General features: G+C 44.2%; 1 protein-coding gene and 1 pseudogene across 2 annotated transcripts in view; both read left to right on the top strand.

The window, feature by feature from the left end:
- Positions 1–9,858: 9,858 nt before the first annotated feature.
- LOC110533112 (protocadherin alpha-2 pseudogene) lies at positions 9,859–12,627 on the top strand (annotated as a pseudogene). The gene has a single exon (XR_016483707.1). The product of XR_016483707.1 is annotated as a protocadherin alpha-2 pseudogene (transcript).
- Positions 12,628–15,100: 2,473 nt separating this feature from the next.
- LOC110533898 (protocadherin alpha-C2) overlaps positions 15,101–21,071 on the top strand; it is a 37,185-nt gene continuing 31,214 nt past the window's right edge. Inside the window, exon 1 of the mRNA XM_021618493.3 lies at positions 15,101–17,620. Coding sequence (XP_021474168.3) covers positions 15,272–17,620 — 2,349 coding nt within the window. The 5' untranslated portion in view covers positions 15,101–15,271. The remainder of the gene's footprint in view (positions 17,621–21,071) is intronic.

The raw sequence follows: 21,071 nt of genomic DNA on the forward strand, positions 1-21,071 counted from the left end.
ACACAGATTTATGCTCCTCATCACCTGGATGCTTACTCATTGAACTGTCCATCATGCTAACAATGTATATATAACGTACAGGCTTTCATCATGTACCGTTTGGATCTATGCAAACAATGAGCCACTGGGTGGCACTCTAGAACCATCATCTGCCTCACCATATGTGTGAGGATGGAGAATTAATTCAGTGATGTGCTAAGTGTAAATATACCCCAAGCTCTTCTAGCACACCATTGATTGTTGAGTCCGTTGTACAGATGATAGGCTTACTGTTACTGGGTCTGTGGGTCGAGCCAATTATTATCATAAGGAACGCACAGCAGACTATCACATACATTGACATTGCTACATGTGAATGTTCATGTAGTTCTATTAATCAGTGCCTCTTCCCTCTCTATACGTTTGTGTATCTCAGCTTAGTGCTCTGATGTAGTTTTGTGAGTCTCTAGTGCCATCCTTCAATCGTTCAGCATTCTTTTCAAGTTCAGAGTTATCTGCAATGAATCTTTTGATCTATTCTGTATTTATGTGGCCTCTTCTCTCTTGGGTCTATGGCTAAGCTCTCTCTCTCCCTCCCTCGTTTTCTCTCTCTCTCTCTCTCTCTCTCTCTCTCTCTCTCTCTCGCTCATTCTCCCTCCCTCCCTCAATTCAATTTCAATTCAAGGGCTTTATTGGCATGGGAAACATGTGTTAACATTGCCAAAGCAAGTGAGGTAGATAATATATAAAGTGAATATATAAAGTGAAATAAACAATAAAAATTAACAGTAAACATTACACATACAGAAGTTTCAAAACAATAAAGACATTACAAATTTCATATTATATATATATATATATATACAGTGTTTTAACAATGTACAAGTGGTTAACGGACACAAGATAAAATAAATAAGCATAAATATGGGTTGTATTTACAATGGTGTTTGTTCTTCACTGATTGCCCTTTTCTCATGGCAACAGGTCACAAATCTTGCTGCTGTGATGGCACACTATGGAATTTCACCCAGTAGATATGGGAGTTTATCAAAATTGGATTTGTTTTCAAATTCTTTGTGGATCTGTGTAATCTGAGGGAAATGTGTCTCTCTAATATGGTCATACATTGGGCAGGAGGTTAGGAAGTGCAGCTCAGTTTCCACCTCATTTTGTGGGCAGTGAGCACATAGCCTGTCTTCTCTTGAGAGCCATGTCTGCCTACGGCGGCCTTTCTCAATAGCAAGGCTATGCTCACTGAGTATGTACATAGTCAAAGCTTTCCTTAATTTTGGGTCAGTCACAGTGGTCAGGTATTCTGCCGCTGTGTACTCTCTGTGTAGGGCCAAATAGCATTCTAGTTTGCTCTGTCTTTTTGTTAATTCTTTCCAATGTGTCAAGTAATTATCTTTTTGTTTTCTCATGATTTGGTTGGGTCTAATTGTGCTGCTGTCCTGAGGCTCTCTCTCTCTCTCTCCCTTTCTGTAACGGTTTTCTTGTGGTGAAGGAGAGGCGGACCAAAATGCAGCGTGGTGGTTATTCATGTTCTTTAATAAAGGAACTATACATGAATAAACTAACAAAAACAATAAACGTGAGAAAACCTAAAACAGCCCTATCTGGTGCAAACACAGAGACAGGAACAATCACCCACAAACACACAGAGAAACCCAGGCTACCTAAGTATGATTCTCAATCAGAGACAACTAATGACACCTGCCTCTGATTGAGAACCATACTAGGCCGAAACATAGAAATACCCAAATCATAGAAAAACAAACAGACTGCCCACCCCAACTCATGCCCTGACCATACTAAATAATGACAAAACAAAGGAAATAAAGGTCAGAACGTGACCAGTACCCCCCCCCCCCCCCCAAAGGTGCGGACTCCGGCCGCAAAACCTTAACCTATAGGGGAGGGTCTGGGTGGGCGTCTGTCCGCGGTGGCGGCTCTGGCGCGGGACGCGGACCCCACTTCACCATCCATTGTCTTAGTCCGCCTTAGTGTCTGCTTCCGTGGCCTCCTAACCACGGCGACCCTTCTAAATGACCCCACTGGACTGAGGGGCAGCTCGAGACAGAGGGGCAGCTCAGGACAGAGGGGCAGCTCGGGACAGAGGGGCGGAAGCTCTGGACAGAGGGGCGGAAGCTCTGGACAGAGGGGCGGAAGCTCTGGACAGAGGGGCGGAAGCTCTGGACAGAGGGGCGGAAGCTCTGGACAGAGGGGCGGAAGCTCTGGACAGAGGGGCGGAAGCTCTGGACAGAGGGGCGGAAGCTCGGGACAGAGGGGCGGAAGCTCTGGACAGAGGGGCGGAAGCTCGGGACTGAGGGGCTCTGGCGCCTCTGAGCTGAGGGGCTCTGGCGGCCCCTGGCTGACTGGCGGCACTGGCGGCCCCTGGCTGACTGGCGGCACTGGCGGCCCCTGGCTGACTGGCGGCACTGGCGGCCCCTGGCTGACTGGCGGCACTGGCGGCCCCTGGCTGACTGGCGGCACTGGCGGCCCCTGGCTGACTGGCGGCACTGGCGGCCCCTGGCTGACTGGCGGCACTGGCGGCTCCTTGCAGACTGGCGGCACTGGCGGCGCTGGGCAGACTGGCGGCACTGGCGGCGCTGGGCAGACTGGCGGCACTGGCGGCCCCTTGCAGACTGGCGGCACTGGCAGCGCTGGGCAGACGGGTGGCTCAGATGGCGCTGGGCAGACTGGTAGCTCAGATGGCACTGGGCAGACTGGTAGCTCAGATGGCGCTGGGCAGACTGGTAGCTCAGGCGGCGCTGGGCAGACTGGTAGCTCAGATGGCGCTGGGCAGACGGGAAGCTCAGATGGCGCTGGGCAGACTGGTAGCTCAGATGGCGCTGGGCAGACTGGTAGCTCAGATGGCGCTGGGCAGACGGGTAGCTCAGATGGCGCTGGGCAGACGGGAAGCTCCGGCAACGCTGGAGAGGAAGGCTCTGGCAGCGCTGGACTGAGGAGCTCTGGCGCCTCTGGAATGAGGAGCTCTGGCGCCTCTGGACTGAGGGGCGGGAGCTCTGGCAGCGCCGAACAGGCGGGAGACTCCGGCAGTGCTGGAGAGGCGAGGCGCACTGTAGGCCTGATGCGTGGTGCTGGCACTGCTGGTACTGGGCCGAGGACACGCACAGGAAGCCTGGTGCGGGGAGCTGCCACCGGAGGGCTGGTGCGTGGAGGTGGTACTGGGTAGACCGGACCGTGCAGGCGCACTGGAGCTCTTGAGCACCGAGCCTGCCCAACCTTACCTGGTTGAATGCTCCCGGTCGCCCTGCCAGTGCGGCAAGGTGGAATAGCCCGCACTGGGCTATGCAGGCGAACCGGGGACACCATGCGCAAGGCTGGTGCCATGTAAGCCGGCCCAAGGAGACGCACTGGAGACCAGCTGCGTAGAGCCGGCTTCATGGCACTTGGCTCAATGCTCACTCTAGCCCGGCCAATACGCGGAGCTGGAATGTACCGCACCGGGCTATGCACCCGCACTGGGGACACCGTGCGCTCCAAAGCATAACATGGTGCCTGCCCGGTCTCTCTAGCCCCCCGGTAAGCACAGGAAGTTGGCGCAGGTCTCCTACCTGGCTTCGCCATACTCCCTGTGTGCCTCCCCCAATACATTTTTTGGGCTGACTCTCGGGCTTCCGTCCGCGTCGCCGTGCTCGTCTCTCCAACTCCATTCTCCTATAACCTTCTTCGCACTGCTCCAGCGAATCCCAGGCGGGTTCCGGCACTCTCCCTGGGTCGACCGCCCACCTGTCTATTTCGTCCCACGTCGTGTAATCCAGACTTTGTTGCTCCTGCTGCCGCTGCCTTTCACCATGCCTCTTGGTCCTGTTGTGGTTGGTGATTCTGTAACGGTTTTCTTGTGGTGAAGGAGAGGCGGACCAAAATGCAGCGTGGTGGTTATTCATGTTCTTTAATAAAGGAACTATACATGAATAAACTAACAAAAACAATAAACGTGAGAAAACCTAAAACAGCCCTATCTGGTGCAAACACAGAGACAGGAACAATCACCCACAACCACACAGTGAAACCCAGGCTACCTAAGTATGATTCTCAATCAGAGACAACTAATGACACCTGCCTCTGATTGAGAACCATACTAGGCCGAAACATAGAAATACCCAAATCATAGAAAAACAAACATAGACTGCCCACCCCAACTCACGCCCTGACCATACTAAATAATGACAAAACAAAGGAAATAAAGGTCAGAACGTGACACTTTCTCTCTATCTCTATTGGGTCTGTGGCTAAGCCCCCCCCCCCCCCCTCTCTCTCTCTCTCTCGGGTCTGTGGCTAAGATCTCTCTCTCTCTCCCTCTCTCTCTCTCTCTCTCTCTCGCTCATTCTCCCTCCCTCTCTCTCCCTTTCTCTCTATCTCTCTTGGGTCTGTGGCTAAGCCCCCCCCCTCTCTCTCTCTCTCTCTCTCTCTCTCTCTCTTGCTCTCTATCTCTCTCTCTCTCTCTCTTGCACTCTCTCTCTCTCTCCCCCTCTCTCTCTCTCTCTCTCTCTCTCATGCTCTCTCCCTTTCTCTCTCTCTCTCTTGGGTCTGTGGCTAATCTTTCTCTCTCTCTCTCGGGTCTGTGGCTAAGATCTCTCTCTCTCCCTCACTCTCTCTCTCGCTCATTCTCCCTCCCTCTCTCTCCCTTTCTCTCTATCTCTCTTGGGTCTGTGGCTAAGCCCCCCCTCTCTCTCTCTCTCTCTCTCTTGCTCTCTCTCTCTCTCTCTCTTGCACTCTCACTCTCTCTCACCCTCTCTCTCTCACACACACACTCTATCTCTGTCTCTCTCTCTCTCTCTCTCTCTCATGCTCTCTCCCTTTCTCTCTCTCTCTCTCTTGGGTCTGTGGCTAAGATCTCTCTCTCTCCCTCACTCTCTCTCTCGCTCATTCTCCCTCCCTCTCTCTCCCTTTCTCTCTATCTCTCTTGGGTCTGTGGCTAAGCCCCCCCCCCCTCTCTCTCTCTCTCTCTCTCTCTCTCTCTTGCTCTCTATCTCTCTCTCTCTCTCTCTTGCACTCTCTCTCTCTCTCCCCCTCTCTCTCTCTCTCTCTCTCTCTCATGCTCTCTCCCTTTCTCTCTCTCTCTCTTGGGTCTGTGGCTAATCTTTCTCTCTCTCTCTCGGGTCTGTGGCTAAGATCTCTCTCTCTCCCTCACTCTCTCTCTCGCTCATTCTCCCTCCCTCTCTCTCCCTTTCTCTCTATCTCTCTTGGGTCTGTGGCTAAGCCCCCCCTCTCTCTCTCTCTCTATCTCTGTCTCTCTCTCTCTCTCTCTCTCTCATGCTCTCTCCCTTTCTCTCTCTCTCTCTCTTGGGTCTGTGGCTAATCTCTCTCTCTCTCTCTCTCTCTTTCTCTCTCTCAGGTATGTGGCTAAGCTCTCTCTCTCTCTCTCTTTCCCTTTCTCTCTCTCTCTCTCTTGGGTCTGTGGCTAAGCTCTCTCTCTCTCTCTCTCTCTCTCTCTCAATTCAATTCAATTCAATTCGCTTTATTGGCATGACGTAACAATATTTGGGATATTTACAATATAAATAATATATAAAAATGAGAATCAAAATTGTCAACGGGACAACAGTAACAACAATAACCAAGGGTCAAAATGACCATACATTCAACAATGACAATAAGCATACAGTAGAGTACATGTGCAGGTTGATTGGTCTGTCAGAAACTGTCCTTCAACTTATGGCAGGAAGCAATGTAGTGCGCTGCCAACCCACAGCTCTCTGCGTCCTCCCCCAACAGGACGGGTAGCCTATCCTCATCAGAAAGGTCTTTGAAACCTTGAATAAGAGTTTCAAATTTGGGAAAATGACACTCTCTAATTGTTTTATATTTTTTACATTTTGTCAGGAAATGCAGCTCCGTCTCAGTGTCTGCTGTTGTGCAGTGTTTGCACAACCTTTCCTCTACAGGGATCCAGGTTTCCTGTGTCTACCCTTCTCAATGGCAAGGCTGTGCTCACTGAGCCTGTACTTTGTCAAGGTTTTGATCGGTAACCATGGTCAAATATTTAGCCACGGTGTACTGTCGATTTAGGGCCAGATAGCACTGCATTTTGCTTTGTGCTTGTGTTTGTGTTTCCCAATAAGCAATAAAGTTTTGTTTTGACTGTGTTGTAATTTGGTTTATCCTGATTGATTGGATGTTCTGGTCCTGAGGCTTCAGTGTGTTAGTAGAACAGGTTTGTGAACTCAGGCCCAGGACCAGCTGGATGAGGGGACTCTTTTCTTTGCTCAGCTCTTGACATTGCAGGGCTTGGTAATGATATGAGAGGGGGTCACTGTATTTTAGATGTTTCCAAAACTGAATTGCTCTTTTTTGAGTTTTTATTATTAGTGGATATTGGCCTAATTCTGACCTGCATGCATTGTTTGTAGTTTTCCTCTGGACATGTAGGAAAATCTAACAGCACTCTGCATGTAGGGTTTCAATGGGGTGTTTGTCCCATTTGATGAAATCTTGTTTTGCAAGTGGACCCCACACCTCGCTGCCATAAAGTGCAATTGGTTCAATTACATATTCAATTAGTTTTAGCCAAATTTGGATAGGTATTTCAATTTGAATTTGCTTTTTAATGGCGTAGAATGCCCTGCGTGCTTTCTCTCTCAGCTCATTCACTGCCTCATTAAGGTGTCCAGTTGAGCTTATTTTTAAACCTAAGTAATTGTAGTGTGTACAGTACTCTATATATATTGTACCAATTGAGAATGTTGGTCTAATTCCCTGAGATCTGGATCTTCTCTGGAAAATCATTATTTTAGTCTTTTTGGGGTTTACTGCCAGGGCCCATGTCTGGCAGTACTGCTCTAGCAGGTCCAGGCTCTGTTGTAGGCCATGTGCTGTGGGTGACAGCAGGCATAGGTCATCTGCGAAGAGTAGCCATTTAACTTCTGAATTGTGGAGACTAACACCAGGGGCTGAGGATTTTTATAGAATAGTGGCCAATTCGTTAATGTAAATATTGAAGAGTGCAGGGCTCAGATTGCAACCCTGGCGAAGGACCCACCCCTGGTTAAAGAATTCTGTTATTTTCTTATCAATTTTAATGCTGCACGTTTTTCCAGTATACATTGATTTAATTATGTCATATGTTTTACCCCCTACACCACTTTCAATAACTTTGTAGAACAGTCCTGTATGCCAAATCGAATCAAATGCTTTTTGGAAGTCGATAAAGCAAGTGTATATTTTGGTATTATTTTGGTGGACATGTTTATCTATCAGGGTGTGTAGGGTGTAAATATGATCAGTTGTGCAATGTTTTGGTATAAATCCAATTTGGCTTTTACTCAAGACATTGTGCTTATTAAGGAAGTTTAGAACTCTTACATTTATAATACTACAGAAAACCTTCCCCAGGTTACTGTTCACACAAATGCCTCTGTAATTGTTAGGGTCAAATTTGTCTCCGTTCTTAAAGATTGGGGTTATGAGTCCGTGATTCCAGATGTCAGGGAAATAACCTACACTCAGGATCAAATTAAACAGCTTTAATATAGCCAATTGAAATTTTGCACTAGTGAGTTTGAGCATCTCGTTTAGGATGCCATCAGGTCTGCATGCCTTTTTACATTTGAGAGCCTGAAGTTTCTTATAGAGCTCCTGGTCAGTAATTAGGGAGTCCATTGGATTTTGATTGTCCTTTATAGCTTTTTCTAATCCATTCAACTTCTCATGAATTTGGCGTTGTTCTGCGTTTGTGTCAATTTGAATGGTGTTGTAGAGTGATTTAAAATGGGTTGTCTCCATTTTGTATCGCTAATTCCTCTTGTTTAGATTTGTATTTTATTTTCCCAATTTTGCCAGAAGTTGTGTTTGTTTGTGGACTCTTCAATTAGTGTCAGCTGCTTGCTGTTGTACTGCGCTTTATTGGTTCTGAGTGTACGTTTCTAGAGTTTTTAAGTCTCACAGTAATGAAGGCGTAATTCACCATTATTTGGGTCTCTGTGCATTTGGTTGGATAGTGTTCTAAGTTTTTTCCTTATAATTTTACAATCTGCATTAAACCAGTTGTCATCTGTGTTTTTTTATCATTTTCAATTGTGCTTCTTTTGCCGTTTGCCTGAATATATAGTTGATGTTTTATATAGTTGATGTTTTGTATATTGCGCAAAGGAATATTTTTCTGTCACTACAAGTAATTTTTTCAGTTTTAACCAAATGTGATATTTGCGAATTTTGAGGGGATCAATTAGATGTTGTAGTTCGGATTTGCACCAAATGATCAGTCCTCCAGAGTCTCTGCCCCTCTCTCTGCCTCTCTCTCTCTCTCTGCCTCTCTCTCTCTCTCTCTGCCTCTCTCTCTCTCGCTCTCTCTCTGCCTCTCTCTCTCTCTCTCTCTCTGCCTCTCTCTCTCTCTCTGCCTCTCTCTCTCTCTCTCTCTCTCTGCCTCTCTCTCACTCTCTCTCTCTCTTTCTCTCTCTCTCTCTCTCTCTCTCTCTGCCTCTCTCTCTGCCTCTCTCTCTCTCTCTCTGCCTCTCTCTCTTTCTCTCTATCTCTCTTTCTCTCTCTCTCTCTCTCTCTCTCTCTCTCTCTCTCTCTCTCTCTCTCTCTCTCTATTTAGTCGGGAATTATTCTCTGAATAAAACTGTGTTCTTGTTCTATGGCAGGATGAGTTTCTTGTCTGACTTCTGAGTGCCGCTCCTGTGTTCTGGCTTAACAGAGTCGCTAAACAGAGTGGCGGTTGGACGGGAGCTCTCCATGGTGCTGAAATCAGACTCCACGTAGTTTCTTTATTTTAAAACGACTGACTTTTTACTGATAAAAACCACCAGACATGTATCTAGTTGGATTGCACATCAGAATCTAACAGCACTGCACAAAACGTTTCACTGCTTTTCATTCTGCCCTCCTATAGCCTATGCCAGCTCTTTTCTCTGGAGTCAGTTTACGGTTCTCTTGTGGGCTTTTTTATCATTCAAGTAACTCTCCACACCGTGTCAGTGTCTACCAGCAAAACGCTAATTTACTCAACTCCACCTAATGACTAGGACAAAGCCTATTATACACCGACTGTCAGTGAAATTGTAATGAGGTGGCAGACGGTGAGGTTAATGTTTCTCGTTAGGATAGCAACATCATCCATTGTTTTCATTTGGTTCTCTTTATTTCCGTCACACTGTTCGGATTACCTTTGTGAAAGGATTGCTTAACAGTGACTGCATTCGAGAACCGTGAATGGGTTTTGATTGTGAATCTATTTTGGCTGTTGCTTTGTATTCGGGGTGCTGAGTCTGAACAAATTACTTATTCCGTTTCCGACGAGTTAAAACCGGGGACATTTGTTGGGAATTTGGCTAAGGGTGTAAATCTGAAAGTGACTGAACTGGAGGCAAGCAGGATCCAGATAGAAACGGGAACATTTAAGAAACATTTTTAAGTACATTTAAACACTGGGGGTTTCTTCAAGCTTTGTCTTAACGACCTTGTTTGCACTGAAAGTTTGGAGGATATTGTGATTAATCCTTTACGAATGTACAATGTTGAAGTAATTATACTGGACAGAAACGACAACGCACCACATGTTCATGTGAAATCACAGACGTTTCGGATTGCTGGGCTAACTGCACCAGGAGCTAAATGTCCTCTGCCTGCAGGAGTAAGGGAGCAAACCTACAGAGATAAACTCTCCCCAAATGACCCTTTCACACTAGACGTGCGTACTGAGGCAGATCCTGGTACATCAGTAGAGTTAGTGCTACAGAAAACGTTAGACTGAGAGAAACATGCTGAGAGAAACATGCTGGGATCAAGCGTGATGGAGGAAAACCTCCGAGATCAGGGACCTCATAAACAATTGTCAACATACTAGATGAAAACGATTATATATTATTCCAAACATATGGTTTACTTATTTGCTATTAAACTGTTGCATTTCTTGCTAACATATGACGCATAGGTAATGCGTTTTTTTCTTCTCATTGAGCAGTGTCATGGCCGTTTAGTAAGCAAAACGCAGGGTGTCGCTGTAGACCGTGGATATGAAACCTTGATTTCGTTCTAGGGCCCCTCCTTCTGTGGCTATCAGTGCTGTGTAGGCTTTTGTCAGAATAACACACAGTCAGATTCCATCTGAAACGACAGCCCTTCCGCGACGGCATAAGATGTGGTTGTTTTCTGAAATATATGTCTGCTCTTAGAACACTAGAAGCGTCGGGTGAACAGTGGATTTAACGATGGGCCATGCTGTAAATTGTGGATATCGCTGTATTCCGGTTGTACTGCTTCTTTGCGTATGGAATTTATCTTCGGGACAGATTATCTACTTTGTCTCAGAGGAGGTGAACAAGGGAACCGTTGTTGGGAATATATCCAAGGATCTGAATCTCAATGTTCAGGAACTGGAGTCTCATATGTTTCAGATTGTTTCCGGCTCCAACAAGAAGTATTTTGATGTGAATTTAAAGACCGGGGCTCTGTTTGTGAAGGAAAAAATCGACCGAGAGGAACTCTGTATGACTAGTGAGAAATGTTCTCTAAACCTGGAGATCATTGCACAGAACCCTCTCAACATGTATCGTTTAGAAATCAATGTGTTAGATATGAATGATAACGGACCTTCATTCCCAATAAATGTTCATACTTTGAATATAACCGAATCCACATTTCAAGGCGAAAGATATCCCCTGCCCAGCGCTGACGATGCTGATATAGGAAATCATACAGTGAAAACATACAAGTTGAGTCCGAATGAACATTTCTCTTTGGATGTACAGAGCGGCAGCGAGCAGAGCATGTCTGCTGAGTTAATACTACAGAAAGCTTTAGACCGAGAGAAACAGGCTGTGATCCAGTTGTTACTGACTGCTGTTGATGGAGGAACACCTGCCAGATCCGGGACATTACAGATAATAGTGAATGTGATAGATGTGAACGATAACAGTCCCGTCTTCAGCAAACAATTGTACAAAGTACGTATAGCAGAGAACATACCAATTGGCACACATTTAATAAAACTGAACGCAAACGATGTGGACTCAGGTGTAAATGGGGAAATCGTTTATTCTTTGATAAGCCACGGGAAGGAAAAAACATTGGACGCATTTCAAATGAACAAAGTGACTGGTGAAATCACAGTTAAAGGAACTATTGATCGCGAGGAGAATGCTGCGTTTGAGCTGCATGTACAGGCCAAAGACAGGAGTGCTAGTCCTCGCACAACGCATTGTAAAGTCTTGGTAGAAGTGATTGATGTCAATGACAATGCTCCAGCGATCTCAGTAACTTCAATGATGAATGCAGTCAGAGAGGATGCAAGATCAGGTACAGCAGTTGGTCTAATAACAGTGTCTGATAAAGACGGGGGTGTAAATGGAAAAGTACACTGTAAAATAGTAGACTCGGTTCCATTCAAATTGCTGTCCTCCTATAGGAACTATTATTCGTTAGTGGTAGATGGATCTCTAGATAGAGAGACTACTTCCCAGTACAATGTAACCGTTATAGCTACAGATGAAGGCATCCCACCTCTCTCCAGTAACAGTGTCATTTCTGTTTACGTCGCTGATGTGAATGACAACGCGCCTCGCTTTTCAGAAACTATATTTAATGTTTATCTAAAGGAAAATAGTCCCTTTGGAGGGCTTATTGCCAGCTTGACTGCCCATGATCCAGACATGAATGAAAACACTCAGATGTCTTATTCGTTATTAGGAGGCAATAATGGCAAACCCTTGTCTACAATGATAAACATAAACTCATTAACTGGTGAGATATATAGCATACAGTCATTTAACTTCGAAGAAGTGAATACTTTCCAGTTCCACGTTCAGGCCACGGACTCTGGTGTTCCTCCACTAAGCACCAACGTCACTGTCAACGTTTTTATCCTGGATGAGAATGACAACAGTCCTGTGATTCTCCCACCATATTCTGACCACGGCGTTAATTCTGAGAACGTTCCCTATTCTGCTGAAGCGGGATACTTTGTGGCCAAGATCAGGGCTGTAGACGCCGACTCTGGTTATAATGCGCTGCTTTCTTATCACATCTCTGAACCAAAGGGGACCAATCTCTTCAGAATAGGAACCAGCAATGGAGAAATACGGACTAAGAGACGAATGAGTGACAATGACTTAAAAACTCACCTGTTGGTCATTCTGGTGTCTGATAATGGCGAACCTTCACGGTCTGCCACAGTGTCTATTGATGTTGTGGTCGTTGAAAGTACAGGTGACACACAGACAACTTTCAGACAGCTGCCTGTAAAGGAGGAGAGTTTCTCAGATTTAAATCTGTATCTGCTCGTCGCCATTGTGTCAGTATCAGTGATATTTATACTGATCCTCATCAGTTTAATAGCTGTAAAATGCCACAGGTCAGACGGCAGTTTCAGCAGGTACAGCTCCCCAATGATCACCACGCACCCTACCGGCAGTTGGTCTTACTCCAAATCTACCCAGCAGTATGACGTGTGTTTTAGCTCCGACACACCAACGCCGTTTCCACCTGCTGATGGTGAGCTGATCAGTATTAATGGAGGGGATACTTTCCAAAGGACGCGAACTCTCCCTAACACAGAGAAGGTAAGGGCAACTATTCATTTGGCGCTTTTTTTCATTGCGTTGTCGTTTGTTTCCCACTGAAATATTACTATTATCTTGCTTGTACTTTGTAAATATTTTCTTAAATATGTAAAAAAAAAAAAAAAAAAATCTATCGCACGAATTTAAATCCATTATTACTACTAAGACAGTTCAAATTGTATTGGTGCGGTTTTGGTTAGCTAAAAAGAAGCTCAAAATCAATACGGTACGCTGTTAGGCGTCTCTGTTCAGCACCATGGACAGCGACATACGGTTGCATTGGTTAGTGTAAGTCTCATTCCAGCTTACATGTTTTCTCGATTCAATTGATGCATTGTTATTAATAGTCTCCTCTATTATATAAATATACCAACCTGTCGAAATATAGTAGTTCAGTTGTTTATTGTAGAAGCAACAATGGAGCATTCAGATTTATTTTAAACTGCAAAACCAACTAGGATTGGCTGGCCTTCTCCAGGCTCTCGTAGGCTCAGTCACCAGTATACTTTTATTTACAAAGCCATTTTGGGTTTACCACCATTTTATTTTGCCATTTTTATTCGTCATAAATGTGGTGGGTACTCTCTTCGTTCGCAGGACTTTATCCTGCTAACTGTTCCAAATGTCCGAACTGAATTTGGTAAAAGGGCTTTTATGTACTCTGCGCCATCGGCTTGGAACGCCTTACAAAATACTTTTAAACTGGAAGAACTTGTCCCGATTGGTGTTTTTAAATTATTGATGACTGATTTTGATGCTGATTTCTGCACCTGTCAATGTTTTTAATTGACTGTTTTATCATTTTCTTATACTCCTGTGAATTCAATGTTTTTTTTACTAGATAGATAGATAGATTTTAATGTGGTCTGTCTATAATTGTGTAATGACTAGGTGCTGCCTATCTTGGCCAGGACGCTCATGAAAAATAGATTTCAAATCTCAATGAGCCCTTCCTGGTTAAATAAATAAAAAAACTGGTCTGTGAACACCATAACATGTCTAGCCATACTGGTCATCCGCTGTTTGGCACGTTGGGCTAAGCGAGAAGATACATTTTGGAAGAAAGTGTTATTCATTAGATCAATTTGGTTATTTGTTTATTTGTTTGTTGTGTAGACACCCCTCATGTTAGATTCTAACATCGTGAATAACTCAGATAAGGCTGTGTTCTTGTTTAAGAGCGCAGTAAGAGCACTTGGTGTCGCTGTAGACCGTATATTCAGCTGACAACTATGTGGGGCTCATTCTTCCCCTAACTCCCACTGCTGAAGGTAGAGTCAGGGGATCCACTTTAGATAGGCATGTGTGTAGAAACAACCGTGGTATACTAGAGATTTGTCTTATACAACGCGATGTTAGCAATATTATGAATCTACTGTAAACAACTCACAGAAGGTCTGTGCATAGCGATGGGCCTTTCCGTGCATTGTGGATATAGTTGGATTCGGATTCTGCTGCTTCTTTGTCTATTCTGTCTCAGATGAGGTGAACAAGATAACCGTTGTTGAGAAATAGCCAAGGACCTCAACCTCAATTTTCGGGAACTTGAGTCCCATATGTTTCAGATTGTATTATGTTTTGAACCTAAACACTCGCGTCCTGTTTGTGAATGAGAGAATCGACAGCGAGGAGCTGTGTGAGAACAATCTGAAGTGCAGGCCATTACGCACAATCATCTGAACATTTTTCGCGTTGAAATAGAGATACTGGATATACATGATTATGAACCTTCTTTCTTGGTAAATTCACTGGCATAAATTAAATGTTTATGAAAACGCTGCTGCGGGAGATCGATTTTTTCTCCCAGTGACTGAGGATGCGGATGTGGGCAGATGTGGCTAGTATTAATGGAGGAGATACTTTTCAAATGACACACTCTGCCAAACAGTGAGAAGGTAAGGACAACTTTTTAAAATACATATATTTTTTGTCATTGAGTTTAGATGTATTTTTTTACTGACAAATTGTTATCATCTTGCATGTATATTCTACATATTCTTCTTAATTTGAATCCCTTTTAACTTGACGAGATAGTACAACTTGGGTATGTTTAGGTTAGGTCAAATCCAGCTCCGTGTTCTCTTTGAACCTGTCAAAATTGTATAGTTTTTGGTGTTGTTTATTGAAGAAGTAACAACCAGCATAGACATGCAAATGCATTTGCATCATTTACGTAAATTATTATCAGCAGTCTCATTACTGCCAGGGGTAGTTTTCTAAGCCCTTCGTACCATATTGTCATGTGCTAGCAAGTCTCTCACCCTAAATTATTTACTTGGTCATGTTTGCAATGTCGCAGAACTCTTACTCGTTTTGGATACTCATGCGTAATTACGCATGACCAACCCAGCTTTTTTATAGTTCGAAGATGCGTTCTTGTTATAGTTTTATCCTTTTATTTGAAATAGTACTCTTTAAAAGGTAGATTTGGCCAAATTGGTTTGGTAAGAGTCACGGTGGCGTAATTGACACATAGCAGACTCGTTTTGTCAATATTTATTTATGCTGTAGCCTATACATACAGAAAACACAGGATGTCGCTGTTGACCATGACAATTATTAATAGGAGGAATAATGCTGGACTCCTCCTCTAGTGAATACTACAAAAGGAATCGAGTTGAAACCAGTGGTTTGTTTTGACAGGAGAGGGAAATTATAGTTTGTCAAAATCACTTTGGTTGTACTAGCACGGACTAGCAGAGCCAGCATTAGCCTATGTTCATTTTTTCCCTTTGAGTATTGTTGCAATAAGCATTCCTTGTACAGCGATGGGCCTGTGTGACCACAGAAGACGTGTTTGGATAGAATATCTTCTGCTGCTTTGTTCATGGAGATTGTGTTCTGGACAGTTCGTGTATTCCGTCTCAGAGGAGGTAGATAAAGGCACATTTGTTGGAAATATCGCTAAAGACCTAAATCTAAATTTGAGAGAACTGGTTTCGAGAAAGATTCACATTGTAACGGGATCCGAAAGGAGGTATTTTGATGTCGACTTGAAGACAGGTAATCTTTTTGTCTATGAGAGAATTGACCGAGAAGCCCTCTGCTCAAACTCAGTAAAATGCTCCATTGATGTTGAGGCGATATTGAATAATCCTATGCATATCCATCGTATTGAAGTAAACATTGTGGACATAAATGACAACCCACCATCGTTTGCGGAGCGCATTCATGTTGTCAATATGACTGAATCCGCCTTTCCAGGGGACAGATTTCCTTTACCGTTCGCCAGTGATTCGGATGTTGGAAGTAACTCTGTGAAAACCTACAAACTGAGTCTAAACGAACACTTCTCTCTAGATGTACAAAGCGGCAGCGAGCAGAGTGTGTCTTCTGAGTTAATACTACAGAAAGCTTTAGACCGAGAGAAACAGGATGTGATAAAACTTGTACTGACTGCTGTTGATGGTGGAAAACCTCCACGATCCGGAACTCAACAGATAGTAATTCACGTAATAGATGCCAACGATAATACTCCGATTTTCTCCAAATCTCTCTATAAAGTGCAAGTGTCAGAAAATGTTGCATTTGGAACTTTAATTCTAACTTTAAACGCAACAGACTTAGACGAGGGGGTGAACGGTGAAATCGAATACTCATTCACTGGGAAAGGAGAAATGGGCACACAACATGTCTTTCAACTCAACCAGCATACTGGTGAATTAACAGTTAAAGGGCGTTTGGATCATGAGGAAAACCCTGCGTTTGAAATCCGTGTACAAGCAAAAGACAAAGGTAATCCACGAAGGAGTGCCTATTGCAAAGTCATAATTGAAATACTTGACGTGAATGACAATTCCCCAGAGATCATAGTGACGTCACCCCCTGTAGCATTGAAAGAGAGTGCTGAGAAAGGAACCGTTGTTGCTTCAATAAACGTGCGTGACAAAGACGGTGGGAAAAATGGACTCATCAAGTCCGAAGTAATCGGAGATGTTCCTTTTAAATTACAGTCGTCTTATAAAAACTATTACTCTTTAGTTGTAGACGGGCCTCTGGACAGAGAGAGTGCATCTCTTTATAATGTAACTATTAAAGCCACAGATGAGGGGACCTCACCTCTCTCCAGCACTAGTGTTATTACTGTACACATTTCTGACGTGAATGACAACGCGCCAAGTTTTCCAGAGCCCATACTAAACGTGTATATCAAGGAGAATAGTCCTGTGGGGGTTCGTGTTGGCAGCGTGACAGCGAATGATCCTGATATCGATGAAAACTCTAAACTTACTTACGCAATATCGGGACCCAATGACGCGCATTTTTTTTTGTTTGTAAACTTAAATTCTCTAACTGGTGAACTATACAGCTTGCAGTCATTTAACTACGAGGAGATAAACACATTCCAGTTCCACGTTCAGGCCACGGACTCTGGTGTTCCTCCACTAAGCACCAACGTCACTGTCAACGTTTTTATCCTGGATGAGAATGACAACAGTCCTGTGATTCTCCCGCCATATTCTGACCACGGCGCCGTTAATTCTGAGAACGTTCCCTATTCTGCTGAAGCGGGATACTTTGTGGCCAAGATCAGGGCTGTAGACGCCGACTCTGGTTATAATGCGCTGCTTTCTTATCACATCTCTGAACCAAAGGGGACCAATCTCTTCAGAATAGGAACCAGCAATGGAGAAATACGGACTAAGAGACGAATGAGTGACAATGACTTAAAAACTCACCTGTTGGTCATTCTGGTGTCTGATAATGGCGAACCTTCACGGTCTGCCACAGTGTCTATTGATGTTGTGGTCGTTGAAAGTACAGGTGACACACAGACAACTTTCAGACAGCTGCCTGTAAAGGAGGAGAGTTTCTCAGATTTAAATCTGTATCTGCTCGTCGCCATTGTGTCAGTATCAGTGATATTTATACTGATCCTCATCAGTTTAATAGCTGTAAAATGCCACAGGTCAGACGGCAGTTTCAGCAGGTACAGCTCCCCAATGATCACCACGCACCCTGACGGCAGTTGGTCTTACTCCAAATCTACCCAGCAGTATGACGTGTGTTTTAGCTCCGACACACCAACGCCGTTTCCACCTGCTGATGGTAAGCTGATCAGTATTAATGGAGGGGACACTTTCCAAAGGACTCGAACTCTGCCAAACAGTGAGAAGGTAAGGATAACTTTTCATAATGCTTTTTTTTTGTCATTGAGTTTAGATAAAGGTAAGCCTTTTTTACTATTCACAATTTGTACTAGGTCTGTTACTCTGTTTTATTAATTCACTGTTCATGGCTTTGGGTTTTATCAAAATGTTATTGTTGGATGATCAATTGACATTGACATTTTCTTCAATTGTGAATTGAAGTCAAATTTCACAACAGCAAATGCTGCTTCATCAGCGTTAGTAGCCTACGGAAGTAGAGTATAGGCCTATCCCAGAGCCACGGAGCTGGACAGCAGAATTAGTGCTTCGGCACCACGATAGTGGAAAGCAGCATCTGTACTGTGGTATAATATAGGTCTATTTCACTACCACTGGTGTGGAAAGCAGCGTCTGTACTGTGGTATATATAATATAGGCCTATTTCAGCACCACTGGTGTGGAAAGCAGCATCTGTACTGTGGTACAATATAGGCCTATTGCAGGACCACATGTGTGGAAAGCAGCATCTGTACTGTGGTATAATATAGGCCTATTTCAGCACCACATGTGTGGAAAGCAGCATCTGTGGTATAATATAGGCCTATTGCAGCACCACTGGTGTGGAAAGCAGCATCTGTACTGTGGTATAATATAGGCCTATTTCAGCACCACATGTGTGGAAAGCAGCATCTGTACTGTGGTATAATATAGGCCTATTTCAGCACCACTGGTGTGGAAAGCAGCATCTGTACTGTGGTATAATATAGGCCTATTTCAGCACCACTGGTGTGGAAAGCAGCATCAGTACTGCCTTGCTTTCAGTATGACCCAACATTTTGTAACATTCAAATATAAATATGTAATGTACAACAAACATGCCTCTCCGATGTAAAGAACAAGGAATCATGTTGGCTCTATTCATGGTATTTCTATCTACAACATTCAACAACGTTTGGATACTGAAGGTACAGTATAGGTCGAAACGTCATTTATCTGTTCGTGTCCTGTACAATTGATTAAAATGAACAAAAATCAATTGATCTCTGCCCTTTTTTTGTCGAGTGCTCCAACTCTTTTTTTAACCTCAATATAGACCTTTTGGAAGTTTTTCTTGATAAGCCATTCTTATAATTTTTCCGTTGTTGCTGCAGACCCTTCCTTTCCTTTGTTTTCTGAAGCACGAAGGCACACTTTCAACTCTATAGTATAGGCCTATTTCAGCACCACCGGGGTGGACAGCGACATACAGTATACACTGAAGTAGTCTATTGTCCTATTTCAACACCACCGAGCTACACATCCGTGTTCTTCACCCTTCTGGTTTACTGATGTTCCTCAAACACAGATCATCAAAAGCTCAGCCTTTCCATACTTACAACATTTATATAGGCTTTAAGATGATATTGGAGATTTTATGTTACACAACTTCACTGAAATGAACTTTAATCAGTTCAGTTCCAGATGAAAGGGAAAAACATCATAACCTTACATTCCCATTGATCTCCAATGAGTTCTGATGTGTGTCATTTATTTAGCTGGGGGATTATGAACTAGAGTGGTGAAAGACTGTGGTTCGCTGAGGCTCATTATGCTAGTGATCCTCTTTACACGTATCTGTTTAACAGCTTCAATTGGAATCTCACATTTAACTACTGTAATTAGTATTAATATGAATGTAGGGTTTTCATCGTTATTAACCTGTTCATCTAAAGTACAGTATAATCTCAATGTCAGTGGCTCAGTTAATCATGTAGGTTAATCATCATAGAATCATTGCTATGCTCTCACGTGCCCATTATCTGTCTCTGTGCATGGCCCCTGTGGATGGGCCTGTGCGTAGAAACGGTCACAGACGGTCCTGCCTGCCTGTTTAACTCACAAGTTAACCTCCATGTTATCATGTTAACCTTTCTTTGCACTCTCTGTGTTTGGTCTGTGTCCGTCACAGCTTGTGTAGCCATTTCTCCACAGTCTCTCTGGGCAGAGATAATCTTGGCTCTCATTGCATAACATCTGATGCTTGTGTATCTCAAACTTACATGTACACCTCCCATTGACATCAATGCATCACTTCAGCATATCTCATGCATTCGGCCCATGAATTCTGCAGTGTATTTCTAGCGACTGCATTGCATATATTTTATGCCACTGTTCCTCGGAGCTCAACTCTGACTGTGTGTTGTGGTTCTCACTGAGGATAGGAAATGATAGCATGTTTCCGTAATGCCGTCCCACGGGTCAGTTGAGCATGAGTCCTTGACAGAGGACATAGATGAGTCCAGCTGTAAGTGGATCAAGCCTGTGGTTCCGCCTGGCCCATCTGGCAGAGGCAGATACATGGATTAGAGGCTCCTGGGTCTCCAGGCCAGAGCCCTGGAGCAATCCCACCTGCATTATGTATGGAAGGTAGGAGGATTCACGCTCACTGCTGCACTGAGAGCGATACCGCAACTTCAGGGAGACACGTCTGGGCTAGAGCCCTGCTCCCCCCTCTCTCTCTCTCTCGCTCTCGCTCTCGCTCTCTCTCTCTCTCTCTCTCTCTCTCTGTCTCTCTCTCTCTCTCTCTCTCTCTCTCTCTGTCTCTCTCTCTCCCTGTCTCTGTCTCTCTCTCTCTCTCTCTCTCTGTCTCTCTCTCTCCCTCTTTGTCTCTCTCTCTGTCTCTGTCCCTGTCCCTCTCTCTCTCTTTCACATGCTCTCTCACTCTCTCACATTTGTGTTCTTTCTTTTCTCTCTGCCATTTTCCCAGGTTTCAGAGTATTACAGCAGGCTCTCATGAAAAGTGTGGCATACTAATCCTTAATAAGATTTCAATATTTTCTCAAACTCCTTGTAAGTGCTTCTAGAGGCAGACTGAACCAGTTGAGGGGATTGAGTCTTGTTATGCTCCTGGTTAATCACCAACTCCCTGAGAGCAGGAGATTACATAGAGCCCACCTCTATGTTGGGTGGCTGGGATAAGGATTCTGATTAAGGACAGCTTTTCACTTGTTTGTTTTACAGATTAAGTGTGTGTCACACTGAAATGACATATTTCATAAAGTGGCTGTGTATGTTGTTTCATTTTTAATGTTGTACTTTTTATCCTGTCTTAGCTGAAAGTGTATGGTACAGCGTTATTGTGTGATTCCATTTCCCCAGTCCACTCTCTGAGCTGTTGATAGATAACATTTCTCTGGGAGTCAGAATACTGGTTCTCTGGGACTACACAGGGCCAATTACTAATACTGCGTTATAAGCCATATTCAAACACTGTTGTTCAGATAGCGTCCCAGCAATACTGAGTTTCTTAACTTTGACTGCCTATAGTTAGTAGTGCTGTAGGGATGTCTCAGGAAGAGGGATGAACAATTCCCTGCAGTGCAGCAAACACAGAGGAGAGGGGACGGAAAAGAGAATAGGAGCGACAGGATGTCCTTTCATATCTTTTTCTTTTGTTTGTACCTTAAGCAAGCCTGCTCCAAATGCCTAATGGAATTCA

This window comes from Oncorhynchus mykiss, chromosome 10 (assembly GCF_057628025.1).
Source record: "Oncorhynchus mykiss isolate SJ-2025 chromosome 10, ASM5762802v1, whole genome shotgun sequence".
Classification (NCBI taxonomy): Eukaryota; Metazoa; Chordata; class Actinopteri; order Salmoniformes; family Salmonidae; genus Oncorhynchus; species Oncorhynchus mykiss.